General features: G+C 33.9%; 1 protein-coding gene across 2 annotated transcripts in view; it reads right to left on the bottom strand.

Moving 5' to 3' along the window:
• ZBBX (zinc finger B-box domain containing) overlaps positions 1 to 14,516 on the bottom strand; it is a 175,561-nt gene that overhangs the window by 101,862 nt on the left and 59,183 nt on the right. For both annotated transcript variants that reach the window (XM_033211621.1, XM_033211620.1), the window contains one exon: positions 7,114 to 7,209. In XM_033211621.1, coding sequence (XP_033067512.1) covers positions 7,114 to 7,209 — 96 coding nt within the window. The remainder of the gene's footprint in view (positions 1 to 7,113; positions 7,210 to 14,516) is intronic.

The raw sequence follows: 14,516 nt of genomic DNA on the forward strand, positions 1-14,516 counted from the left end.
AAGGCCACATATGACAAGATTCCATTTATATGAAATGTCCAGAATAGGCTAATGTTGAGAGAGAGAAAGTAGTATTGGTCTCCAGAATGTAGAGAAATAGGAGGAAGATGGAGCAAAAGAGTGTGGGATTTCATTTTGAGGTGACAAAAATGTTCTAAAATCAATTATGCTAATAGTTGCACTTAGCTGTAAATACACCAAAATTCATTGAATTGTGCACTGCAAATGAATGAAATATGTGGTATATGAATTATATAGCAATAAAGCTGTTCTTAAAAACTTTTTGTCAATGATTCCTGGACAAATGCTTTTCATTTGTCTTTTGGCTATCCTACCATTCTACGTTTGAAATTCTGACTCATCAAGGACTTAAATGCCATACTTACCACAGAGTCTGTCTGTGTTAACTAAACCTTTAAAATCTCAAGACTACCATCAAATCACTCTTGGCATCAGTCTACTCAGAAGGATGAGGACAGGAATAATAGTTTGCCAGCAGGACAGCATCATTTGTTCCTTTTTGGTGGTAGTCTTGGAAGAGTTCAAGCAGAAGTACAGCTCAGTTAGATAAGGAATATACCTGATTTAGAAACCTTACTTTCCACCAGAGCCAATCCCCACCTCAGCTCCAGAGCTAGTTCCATAGTGGATGTTTCAGTTACAAAGCCCATTACACTCAGGGAGCTATATCTTCCTTGGAGTATGTATAGTTCTCCTTGTTTATATGTAATTTGCCAAGCAGAGGTTACACTTACCATAAGTATATTGCCTAGGAACGTAGTTGACATGACTACCTTTATCTGTTTCCCAAGGAAAGGGCAAGAAAGTTAATTAAAGGTCAAATTCTCACATTTGGGAGGAAAAGCTCTTGTTAACCCTTCACTAATTTAACAACTTAACATAGCATAAATCCTTTTAATTATCCAATCCTTGGTTAAAAAATTCCCTTGCTTTCAAAATTCAGAGAAAAATAAATTTTGCCCTAAAATACAGTTTTGTTTTGGAAGCTTAATAGAACATTAAGGACTCATTCACATTTCTATTCATTAAAAAATTGATTTATACAGGACAGGTATAATGTTAAGCACTGAAGATACTGTGATGAACAAGACAAAAAAGAGTCCTTCTCACAAGTCCTAAAATTTATCAGAAGATCTGATAGTTGATAGCAACATAGTTTTTAAAATCTTTTGATAGAAGAAATGCCAGGTGATAACAATCACTGAAGGGCAATGAACACACACTTGTAGTATATGGAATATGCATTATTCATATTTAAGAAATAGGTTAAGAATATGACAATACTCAATTGCTCACATACATTTAAAATATTTTATTTTTCTTAAGTATAACATTAACTAATACAAATAGAAAATTCATGCTTCAAAATATTCACACACCTGGACTCAAAATCATGTGACTTTATGATAATTCCTTTTTGAGAGAACATTTACTTGTCATCCACATATTTCAATCTTATTGGTAACTCTGGGAGAAGGAACTGTGTGTTCTCAACTCTGCCCCTTCTGTGGTCTCCCATCGAGCTACCATTGACTTTCTTCACAGAACTAGAAAAAACTACTTTCAATTTCATATGGAAGCAACAAAAAGCCCATATAGCCAAGACAATCCTAAGCAAAAAGAACAAAGTTGGAGGCATCACGCTATCTGACTTCAAGCTGCACTACAAGGCTACAGTAACCAAAACTGCATGAAAATTCTACCTTAATTATTTTTTCTTTCATTAATACCACCCACCTTCCCAAGGTTTCTCCTTTTCAGTTAAGAAACTTTTCATTCCAATTAAGAAAACATATTTACCATAATCTATTAATGATTTACTTAATCTAACCCCCCTTGTGCATGTCACACTTCACAAATAGAATGCCTTTTGTGTTCCCTCATCTTCTATTCTCTGATTAACATTGTCTCGTCTGTCTGATCTTAAATTGTTAAAAGGAAATAGGAATGCCTGATGTATTAAGACCTTATTTCTCATTTGAAAATAACTTTTGTTTCAACCCTTAGTGTTGACAATCTTTCTACATGTAGAAGTAAAATTTAAATTCTTAGTAGTTCCCTCTCATGTATTTATGCTTCATTTTTCAGTTAATTAAATATTTAATAGAGGTTGGAAAAGGCAAAGAAACTTGAAGTGTTTTGAATCACTGCCAAGTACAAATCAATCATAAATCAAAGGAAAGGCCCTTTGAAATTACAATACTAGTCAACATGTAAATATTTGCCTTCAATTTTTCAGGGATCTTAAGGAAAACAAGACACGCTGGTACAAAATGATCCCTACTGACTAAACTCACAGGACCTACTGGGCTGTTGGATAAAGGCTGAAATAGTTTACAACTATCAAATTTGGCTACACTTCATATTAAGCACAAATGACAGCATAGGTTAAAGAATATAAAGTGTAATCACTGTTAGCCTAGAATACTTGCGTGTTATATAGCAATGCTTAATATTCATCTATCAGATGTCTTCCCTAACTTCTCAAATTAGGAATGAATTCAGTCAAAAAAGCCTCATGACTTTAATGATTAACGAAACAATAAAAAACTAAAACCACTACATGATTGGTTAATGAGAGCTAAACAAAAAGAGATATTTGACCAAATGGCCATCAAAGACAAAGCACAACAATAACAACAATAAAAACTAAATCCATAGGAAAATGATAAAAACAACAAGAGAAAAAAGCATGTTGACTGAGAAAAGAAGTGAAAGATTAAACAGAGAATCGAGATAGAAAGAAAATAGCAGATAGCTACAAGACAATTGATTAAAGTCAAGAAATGATGACAGAGAATGGGCAAGACCAGAATAAAGGAGAAAAATTAAGTACTAAGCAGAATAGTGAATTTTTGATGGGGAATATATCATCATAAACACTATATCAGCTATTTGAGACCTCTTTCTTATTTTATTTCTTATAATAAAAGTGGCTATTATAATGGGCATGAGACACTCACATACAGTGAAACTGTTCACTGTGCTCTATTTATAGGAGGGAGTATGTAGTACAATTTGAAACCGTTTCTTTCAAAAATCATCTATCTAATTTATTTATTATTGTGTATATTTAAAGTACACAAAAATGTGCAACATGATGTTTTGATATGCATGTACATGCACATGACATAAGTATACATGTAAAATTATAACTACCATCGAGCATATTAACATATCCATTACCTCACACAGTTTCTTGCACCTATATACAAAAAATGGAATATTATTCACCTTTTAAAAAGAAGATATTGTTATTTTTGACAACATAGATAAACCTGGAGGACATTATGGTAAATGAAATAAGCCAGACACAGAAAGAAAAATACTACATGGAATCACATACATGCAGAATCTAATTTTTTTTTAAACTTTTAATTTAAAATTTTTGTTTTATGAATAAATGGACAAATTTGCTTTAAGAATTAGCTGAACCAAAAAGCTGTGTCCTTCAAAGTACTTTACTCCTTAGCAATTCCGTTAGGTGACATAATATGATAAAAAAGAGAATAACATCATTATAGGTTTAGCTCCCAGCACAGGAGGTCTGTGTATGCTCTTTGCTAAGTGCCAGTCTCACAATTCCACTTCCCTGGTAGACAATACACTTCCCAGGACTCGCCCCAACAAAAGCACCAAGTAGCAACTTTGTTCTCCACAGATGGTGTGGAAACATAAAGTAGTAACACAAACAAGGAAGAGACATGGTTCTTTATTGTATTTAACTTTAAATTTATATACATAAAAGAATCACAATATTTGAAGAAACCTTTCAAAGATTCATGGTTCCTTGGAAAGCTCTTTGATTTGTGTACATATTATGGAATCCATGTATACTAACTTTTAGAGATAAATGAGTATTCTAACCTCATTTATTAGAGCTTAATAAATGATGATATAGGTATATATTTAGAGAAATAAATATTAAAACATGATATCTTTATGCAGACAGCTTCTAAAAATCATACTCTTTTATAAGATTATATATTTTTTAAAAAATACCTTTTTTATAGGAACTTAAATATCGTTTATTAGAAACTTAACATCATTTTATTTATCAGGAATTTAAATATCATTTTACTATCTGTGGCTTAGCAACCTCCCCTCCTCTGCAATCAAAACCAAAGAATGTAATGCTAGCAGTATCTTAAATGTTCTTACCATGAAAGAAGAAAAGAGAGAAAGAGAGAAAAAGAAGGAAACAGAGAGAGAAAAAGGAAAGAGAAATAGAGAGAGAGAGAAAAAGAGAGCGAAAGAGAGAAAAGAAAGAGAGACAGAGAGAGAAAGAAAGAAAGAAGAAAGAAAGAAAGAAGAAAGAGAGAGAGAGAGAGAAAGAAGGAAGGAAGGAAGGAAGGAAGGAAGGGAGGGAGGGAGGGAGGGAGGAAGAAAGAAAGAAAGAAAGAAGAAAGAAAGAAAAAGAGAGAGAGAGAGAGAAAGAAAGAAGAAAGAGAAAGAAAGAAAGAAGAAAGAAGAAAGAAAGAAAGAAAGAAAGAAAAAAGAAAGAAAGAAAAAAGAAAGAAAGAGAGAGAGGGGGAGGGAGGGAGGGAGGGAGAAGGAAAGAAAGAAGAAAGAGAGAGAGAGAAAGAAAGAAAGAAAGAAAAAGAAAGAAAGAAAGAAAGAAAGAAAGAAAGAAAGAGAAAGGAAGGAAGAAAGAAAGAAAGAAAGAAAGAAAGAAAGAAAGAAAGAAAGAAAGAAAGAAAGAAGAAGAAAGAAAGAAAGAAAAGAAAGTAACAAAGAAAGAAAGAGGAAGGAAGGAAGAAAGGGTGATGTAATGTGAAATGATAGAAACATTCATTATGTTGAATTTGGAGATTATTTCAAAATGTGTATATATATATATATACACATATGTCAAAATATCAAATTATGCACCTTAATTGTACACATTTTTCTTGTCAATTATGGCTCAATAAAGATGGAAAGGGAGCAGAAGGAGTATGTAGATTGCCATAAATGTTTTGTGCAAAAGAACTATGTAAACTGAAGGAATTTGTACAAAAAAAGTAAACATTATATATACATTGTATATATTATATATAGATACATTATACATACATTGTATGTATTATATATACAGTATATATATACATGTATTATATATATAATGAAGTGTATATTTGGTAGATCCTTTCTCACTAATTTAATGCAATCTACCTTTGGAATTTGATAAATTTCCAACCTGCAATGATCACTTTCTTCTGTTAAGATACAGGATACATACACTTTAAAAACATTAGCATAAAACAAAATAATGCTCAATGTTTAGAAAGCATATTGTATGTCATGTTGCTTTTAGTAATTATGATTTTACTGGTGTCATATCTGCATCTGGATCACAATAAGCCATATCACAGCAAAGTCTATCCTTTGAAATTACGTGGGAGGGAGAGGAGAAGACAGGGAGGGAGAGAGAGCAAGAAGAAGAAAATCGAAATCGAAATCGTATAAATCTTGAAGCTCAGATACTGAAGGAAAGGAGCCATGTCTCATTCTTCTTTGTATCTCTTATATCAGCTAGCATAGGGCTTAAAGTCCCTGGGTGATAGAAAATGTGCTGAATAAATCATTGAATGAAAAATTCCTAATATGAACTCATCTGTGATAATGAGATTACAGTATTTATCTTCAAAGTAGAATGCCTTTAGTTAAATTCGATATTATTCATATATTAACAATTAGACTCACTTCTATATCAATTAATTTTCATTTCTTTTTTTTTTTTTTTTTTTTTTTTTTTGAGACGGAGTCTCGCTCTGTCGCCCAGGCTGGAGTGCAGTGGCCGGATCTCAGCTCACTGCAAGCTCCGCCTCCTGGGTTTACGCCATTCTCTCGCCTCAGCCTCCCGAGTAGCTGGGACTACAGGCGCCCGCCATCTCGCCCGGCTAATTTTTTGTATTTTTTTAGTAGAGACGGGGTTTCACCGTGTTAGCCAGGATGGTCTCGATCTCCTGACCTCGTGATCCGCCCGTCTCGGCCTCCCAAAGTGCTGGGATTACAGGCTTGAGCCACCGCGCCCGGCCTAATTTTCATTTCTTATGACTATCTGATTGTAATACCATGAGAGAGGCAAGTATCAGGTTGGTTTTTGTTTTTTTTTTCCCCTTCATCCTTTCTGCCCAGAAGCTCTAAACATTGAGTGGTCACTCAAAAGTCATTGACTTTGGTGAATATTAGTTAGGTATGTTTTATGTTCTGTGATTATCATTATTTGGGTCATCAGCACCCTTGATGGCTACTGATATTTATCAGTATGTTGAGATAAACGTAAAGATTGAAATTCACCAGTAATCTTTCTAAACACAGATCTGATTATCTCCATTCCTTTGCCTACAGATAATATTAAACCCTTAATTAATTAAGAGTAGGATCCTACCATTATTCATCTCTGTAAAGTCACTGCCTAGCACACACCCTGCCTTCTAGAAAGTACTCAATACTTGTTGAATAAATTACTATAAAATGAATAAAATCTATGACAAAGCAATGCATCATTAACTGTAACTAGTGTAATGTCATGTCTATATCTAACCCTATTTGTAGTTTAAGTATTAGAATCTTAAAGCCACTTGACAGAGTTTGAGTTTAGGCATTTCCAAAATCAATGATCATATAAGGATAAATAAAAGGCCCTTATATGTACAGAAGAAAAAATAGAAACCTGAGAGATAAGCTTTCCTAAATAATAATGGGCAAGGTAAATAAGAACTAATTTTAAAATAAACTTGAAAACATAAGAGATTTATATCTAAAAACCATAGAAATAATACTTAAAATAACCTATGCATTCATTTAAAAACTCGATAAAAATATTGTCTAATTTTTAAGTGTCACGTTCACAGTCAGAATACATAATCTGAAGACTCTAAGCTGTTTCTGCAACTACATTAAAACAGTTTAAATAGTAAAATAGAGTCTAGATTAGTGTTCAATAAAACAATTTTAAGATATACCTTAGGATTGTCTGTATATAATAGAATTTTAGAAATTAGCGTAAATCATCCTGAGTTCTACATAACTAAACACATTTTAAACGTCTTTATGTGGAAACATTTTATAAACATACTACATGTAAATCATTTTAGAAAGCCATACCTGCAAAAGAGTTGTTCTGTGGAGCTTTAGTGACCCTTTCTGGTGAATTTTAGCAAAGCATCCTGAACAATAATCTTCTCCACACTCAAGGCATACCTAAAAAGATATATTTTTTTAAAATTACATAATCTTATAAAAGAGTATGATTTTTAGAAAGTGTTTGCATAAAGATGCCATGTTTTAAATATTTATTTCTCTAATTAAATACCTATATCATCAGAACTGAGAAGCCTGTCCCAGGCTTAGGACTAGTTAAGGGACTAGTTGTCCCAGTTAAGACTTAACTCTTTGAAGAAAACTAATTTGAAAACACTAATTATTCTTATAACAAAATAAATGTAGTAGTTTTAATGTAGGTTTTAGATGTATATTTTAGATGCATGGATATATGCATAGTTTCTGAATAAATTATAAAACAACCAGTAGCCTCAAGTCAAACTTCTTGACCTGGTAAAAACTAAACAGTATTATCTCTGCGTGAATAATCCTTCATTTTTATGAGTTATTTTATCTTTCTGTACGGATTTACATGACATAATTACTTTCAAATGATATGCATACTCTTTGCCCTCCAAAATCCCTATACACTTCCCTGGAAGGTACTCCTTTACTGGTGGTTCTCAAAATATGGCTTTAAAATTTTTCTTACAAGCATCTCCAAAGGAAAAAAAAATACTGAAAAATACTGTATAAGAAAAAAATACTGGATGGAACTACGTTACCATGTCTGTGATGTTAATAACTCATAAAATGATTATGGGCAAGTTTATATTTAACTTCCAAATTATGATGTTTAAAAATGTAATTTTAAAATTGTTGGACAAGTTAAATAATGTAAAATATTTTGTACCTATGATGGTGCCAAGCAAAACTGAAATAGAAAAGGAAATGGAAATTGGATGCCAGGTTCAAGATGGTTGATTAAATGTACCTTGAGTGTGTCTTTCTATAGACAGGAGCCAAAGTATCAAGTAGATATTCACTTTTCAAATAGACTGCCTGTGAGAGAACAATGGAATTCAGCAGAGAGATTATGGGAGACACCAAGGGTGAAGAAAAGAGAAACAGGGCTTCCTGCTTGGGGTCACTGGGATCTGGACTCAGGGAAGGAGTAAGTGAAGGATTTCCAATGCTTTCACATTCCTACCATGGACCTATGCAATCCTAAGTATGGAGAGATCTGGGAGCCCCATAGGCCTCCACACTAGCGTAGGGAGGTGTCTGGATATCACACAGAGGAATGGCTAGAACTCATGTGACATCCCATAGGCTTCCAAGTGCTGAGCAGCTGCACTAAGGTGCCATTCTTGGAGACCATACCCCAAGGGTCTGAGTCCTGCCCAGAGACCACTGGTGCCCTTCCTGTCTGCAGGGCCGGGGAGCAAGAGCGGAGGCTGGGTGTTCTTATGCTCTGCCACTACTAATGCATGACCTGGTGCATTCAGATAAAGCACCCCATGCCTGTCAGTCTCTCCTAAAACTGTCTGCTGGCCTTGCCATTAGAGAATGTTCTGCCCTTCCTGGTGGCTGGCCCACAACATAGCCATCGCTGACCCACCAGTGTTTAGCGGGGGATCCGGGATCAGTCCAGCCCCTTTATCACAGCCAGCTAATGGGTGGCGGGCTATATAGCATCAAATGCCTACATCAAAAAGATAGAAATATCTCAAGTTAACAACCTAACATTACACCCCAAGGAACAACAACAACAACAACAACAACAAAACAAGAGCAAACCAAACCTAAAGCTAGCAGAAAAAGAGAAATAACAAAGCTCAGAGAAGAAATACATAAAATTGAGCCAAAAAATTTAAAAAATCAACAAAACAAAAAAATGGGTCTTTGAAAAAATTAATGAAATTGGTGGACCACTAGCTAGATTAAGAAAAATGAGAAAGGATTCAAATACGCACAATAAGACATGATAAAAGTGGCATTACAACTGATACCATAGAAATACAAAAGATCATCAGAGACCACTATGAGCATCTCCACACGCGAACTAGAAAACATATAGAAAATGGATAAATTCCTGGAAACGCATAGCCTCTCAAGACTGAAACAGGAAAAAACAGAAATTCTGAACAGACCAATATGAGTAGTGAAATTGTATCAGTCATAAAACTTTTCCCAAGAACAACAACAACAAGAAAAAGCCAAGATCATACAGATCCACAGCAAATTCTACCAGTCATAAAAAGAAAAATTGATACTAGTATACTGAAACTATTTCAAAAAAATCAAGGAGGGAATACTACCTACTCGTTCTAAGAAGCCAGTGTAACCCTGATACCAAAGCTAGGCAAGGACACAATAAAGTTTAGAGGTCAATACCATTAATAAACAAAGATACAAAAGTTCTCAAAACAAACACTAGCAAATTGAATCCAACAACACATCAGAAAGATACTACTCCATAATCAAGTGGGTCTTATCCAAGGGATGGGGGTTGTCTCAACATATGCAAACCAATAAATGTGATTCACCACATAAACAGAATTAAAACCAAAACTACATGATATCTCAGTAGATGCAGAAAAAGTATCTGATAACATTCAGCATCACTCCATGATAAAAAACCCTCAAAGAACTAGGCAGAGAAGAAACATTCACAAAATAATAAAGGTCATAAGACAACAAACCCCAGCCAACATCTTACTGAACTGGGAAATGTCTAAAACATTCCCCCTAACAACTACAAAAAGACAAGGATGCCTACTTTTACCACTTCTATTCAACATAGTACTGGAATTCCTAGCCAGAACAATCAGGCAAAAGAAAGAAATAAAAGGCATCCAGGCCGGGCGCGGTGGCTCAGGCCTGTAATTCTAGCACTTTGGGAGGCTGAGGCGCGTGAATCACGAGGTCAGCAGATCGAGACCATCCTGGCTAACATGGTGAAACTCCCGTCTCTACTAAAAAAAAAAAAAAAAAAAAAAAAAAAAAAAACAATTAGCCAGGCGTGTTGGCAGACTCCTGTAGTTCCAGGACGCTGAGACAGGAGAATGGCGTGAACCCAGGAGGCGGAGCTTGCAGTGAGCCGAGATCATGCCACTGCACTCCAGCCTGGGCAACAGAGGGAGACTCTGATTCAAAAAAAAAAAAAAAAAGCATCTCAATTAGAAAAAAAGGAAGTCAAGTTATTTCTGTTTGCTAATGATGTTATCTTATGACTAGAAAAGCCTAACGGCTTCTCTGAAGACTCATCAATTGATTGGATAAAGAAAATGTAAGATACATACCATGGAATACTACTACACTACGAAAAAGAATGATTTTATGTCTTTTTCAGCAACATGAAAGGAACGAGATGGAGGCCATTATCCTAAGTGAAATCACTCATAAACAGGAAGTCAAATACTGCATGATCTTACTTGTAAGTGGGAGAGCTAAACAACAGGTGTTAACTAAACACATGGACATACAGAGTAGAAAAATAGACATCGGAGACTCCATATATTGCAACGGTGGGAGAGGGGTAAGGACTGAAAAATTACATAGTGGCTACAATGTTCCCATTCAGATGGTGGGTACTAAAAGCCCAGACTTCATCACTGTGCAATACCTCCAGGTAACAAAACTTCACTTGTACCAACTAAATCTATAAAAATAAAAATAATAAATTTTAACAAAGCAGTGATATGATATGTTTTATCTCATTTAATCCTCACAACAACTCTATAAATTTACAATCATCATCGTATCTCCATAATGAAGAAGAAATAACACAGGAACATAACGATGAAGAATTTGTCCAGAGTCATAAAAGCTAATAGTGGGGACAGGAATTCAATCCTACCATGTGGCTCAAAGCTTAAGCTCTTAACCACAACACACATTACTAATCATTAAATTAATCATTTACAATAAACTAAAATAGTAATCAGTTACAGATACTCTTCAACTTACAATGTGGCTACTGCTGAATAAACTCATCATAAATTGAAAACATTGTAAGTTGAAAACGTATTTAGTACAACTAACCTACTAAGCATCATAGCTTAGCCTGGCTAACCTTAAATGTGCTCAAAACACTTACATTAGCTTACGTTTGGGCAAAATCATCTAACACAAACCTATTTTATAATAAATTGTTGAATATCTTGTGTTTTTTTTTAACCTTCATGATCACATGGCTGACTATGAACTTCCTAGCATCATATTTTACCACATATCACTAGCCTGGGAAAATATCAGAATTTAAACTTTGAAGTATGGTTTCTACTGAATACATACTGTTTTTACAGATCATAAAGTCAAAAAATTGTAAGTCAAAAATGGTAAGGCAGGGACCATTTGTATTGAAAAACCTTGAAAAAATCCACAATAAAATAAAATTCAGTATTTAAAATGAATGCATGGTCTGGTATGTATCAAAATCCAAATGTGTATTTTTCAGGTGTGATTAGCTAAAACAGGATGGACTTTTTACTTAATCTGAAGAAAAACAAACACTATCCCTAGCATAGAAACTAGTCCCCTCTTTCCATTCTTGTTTCATGAGCTTCATTCTTCTGGAGAAACGATAAAAACATTATCCTAAATCCATATTTTAAATGTAAAATAAACTTTAAAATGATAATTTTATATAAATACATGGTTATATCATTATATTAATATGTATTTCAAAATATACACTGCATAATTTTTATTTAATATAACTTGCTAATTTTAAGAGAATTTCCCCTAAACATTTGGCACTGTTTTTACACTATAATGCAGAAAACTGAAAATGAGTTTCAGCATATAATTCTAAGCCAAGTATCTGTTAACAACATACTTTTAGTAAAAGTAGCCAAACGAATATCTGTAGACTGGAAGATCAATGCTGGACTTGCAGAGTAAGCTTATGTATTTTGTTCTACAAGGATATTTGGATTAAAATTGAGTTAAAATGACCTCCAATTGGAAAATCTTTTTAGGCAGTTTGGACAATTGGCAGAAACATGCTAAAAATGTAAATAAGGACTCCTTTCCACCACAGATGCTTCCTCAATGATGGAATATCCAACTGCAGTTTTAACAAATATCTTGTTAATCTGATGATCAGTTGTGCTAAGCGTCAGAATCCATTTGAGTTTAATTAAGTTATTCACATTTGCCAAATTAATATACAAGAAAATTGGAACTTGTGGGCTTCGTTTTTGCCATCGATATATGTAAATGGATAGGTCATTACAAATTTTGCCAACAACAAAAGCATACTGTTTATTATCTTCCATCTATGTGCTGGACACAATGCTAAATATTTCACATGTATTAACTCATTACATGTAATAACTTTGAGGTACAGATAACTATTATCCCTAGTAAGCTATTTCACAAATGAGGAAACAGAGACAAAGAGGGATTAAGTCATTTGCTGAAGGTCACATAGCTAATAACAGGTAAAGTTGAGTTTCAAACTCCCAAAACACAAGCCCTTAACTCCTATCTCCCATACACAATTTTCCCTGGTGAAGGCCAGGGAAATATATATATACATACACACACATATATATATATATCTCCTTTATATATATCCACATACACACGTATGTGGCCTTCAAATATATATATTCACTCTAATTATCCAGTCAGCATAACCATATGCCATGACAGATGCTAAGCACAAAAGATAACATCAGAGTTTAACAGTACCATGGTCTATTTCATTAAATCTGCCTAACTAGAATTTTTAATTAGCTTATTATTATGTGTTGACAACTAATACGGGATATTATTTTTATTCAAATAAAATAACATTATTTCTTAAAATCTTTTAAAAGACTGTTTAAATTATTTATTCTAAATTCTGGCTTGTCCACACAATGTTTTTCAGGTAAATCAGCTGTTTAATCACTGCATACAATGTCACTCTCATGTGCTTTCCAGCCAAAGCACATGCTGCTTATCTTGTCTGGGACACCCTTCTTCTTACTTTTCCTACCTTCTTGAAAAACAGATCCTTTATTTTCAGGTCAAGCTCTATCTACTTGTGTCATACCTTTCAAGTTCCATGGCTCAAGTACTTACCACAGAGTAGGAGTCATAAAAAATACCGACTCATAGCTCCTGTATAATTCCTTTTCAGATCATTAGGAGCAGATCCCAACAATTTAATTCAACTTGTAAGCACCTTTTGGCTTTCATACTTTTAACTTAAGACATATTACCATTTGTTTATAATTTTTACAAATTTCTGGACAGTAATAATTTTTTAAGATTCCTTATTGTCGAACATAATATCAAATAATAAAATAATATAATAAGAAGAATATTCTACTACCAAGAGCTAGGGTTTTACATTTAATATTGTTATTAGCTCTTTATTAGGTGTGCAGCATTCTAACTCAGAGTCCAGTTAAAACTGCCATTAAATAAACCTAACAATATAGATTTAAGTCAGAAATGATTATGGCTAAGTTCTCTAAAACTATAACATAATATACAAATATTAGTATATATAATCATTAAATTCTTTGAAGAGGAAACTGCTTTTTACCTATGTGTTATATTTAAAATTGCAAATGATGCTGCAGTACCTTCAATGACAACTGCATACCATGCTCATGGATAGGAAGAATCAATATCGTGAAAATGGCCATACTGTCCAAGGTAATTTATAGATTCAATGCCATCCTCATCAAGTTACCAATGAGTTTCTTCACAGAATTGGAAAAAACTGCTTTAAAGTTCATATGGAACCAAAAAAGAGCCCGCATTGCCAAGACAATCCTAAGTCAAAAGAACAAAGCTAGAGGCATCATGCTACCTGACTTCAAACTATACTACAAGGCTACAGTAACCAAAACAGCATGGTACTGGTACCAAAACAGAGATATAGACCAATGGAACAGAACAGAGTCCTCAGAAATAATACCACACATCTACAGCCATCTGATCTTTGACAAACCTGAGAAAAACAAGCAATGGGGAAAGGATTCCCTATTTAATAAATGGTGCTGGGAAAACTGGCTAGCCATAAGTACAAAGCTGAAACCGGATCCTTTCCTTACTCCTTATATGAAAATTAATTCAAGATGGATTAGAGACTTAAATGTTAGACCTAATACCATAAAAACCCTAGAAGAAAACCTAGGGAATACCATTCAGGACATAGGCATGGGCAAGAACTTCATGTCTAAAACACCAAAAGCAACGGCAACAAAAGCCAAAATTGACAAATGGGATCTAATTAAACTAAAGAGCTTCTGCACAGCAAAAGAAACTACCATCAGAGTGAACAAGCAACCTACAGAATGGGAGAAAATTTTTGCAATCTACTCATCTGACAAAGGGCTAATATCCAGAACCTACAAAGAACTCAAACAAATTTACAAGAAAAAAACAAACAACCCCATCAAAAGTGGGCAAAGGATATGAACAGACATTTCTCAAAAGAAGACATTCATATAGCCAAT

This window comes from Trachypithecus francoisi, unplaced genomic scaffold (genome assembly GCF_009764315.1).
Source record: "Trachypithecus francoisi isolate TF-2019V2 unplaced genomic scaffold, Tfra_2.0 Lachesis_group0, whole genome shotgun sequence".
Lineage (NCBI taxonomy): Eukaryota > Metazoa > Chordata > Mammalia > Primates > Cercopithecidae > Trachypithecus > Trachypithecus francoisi.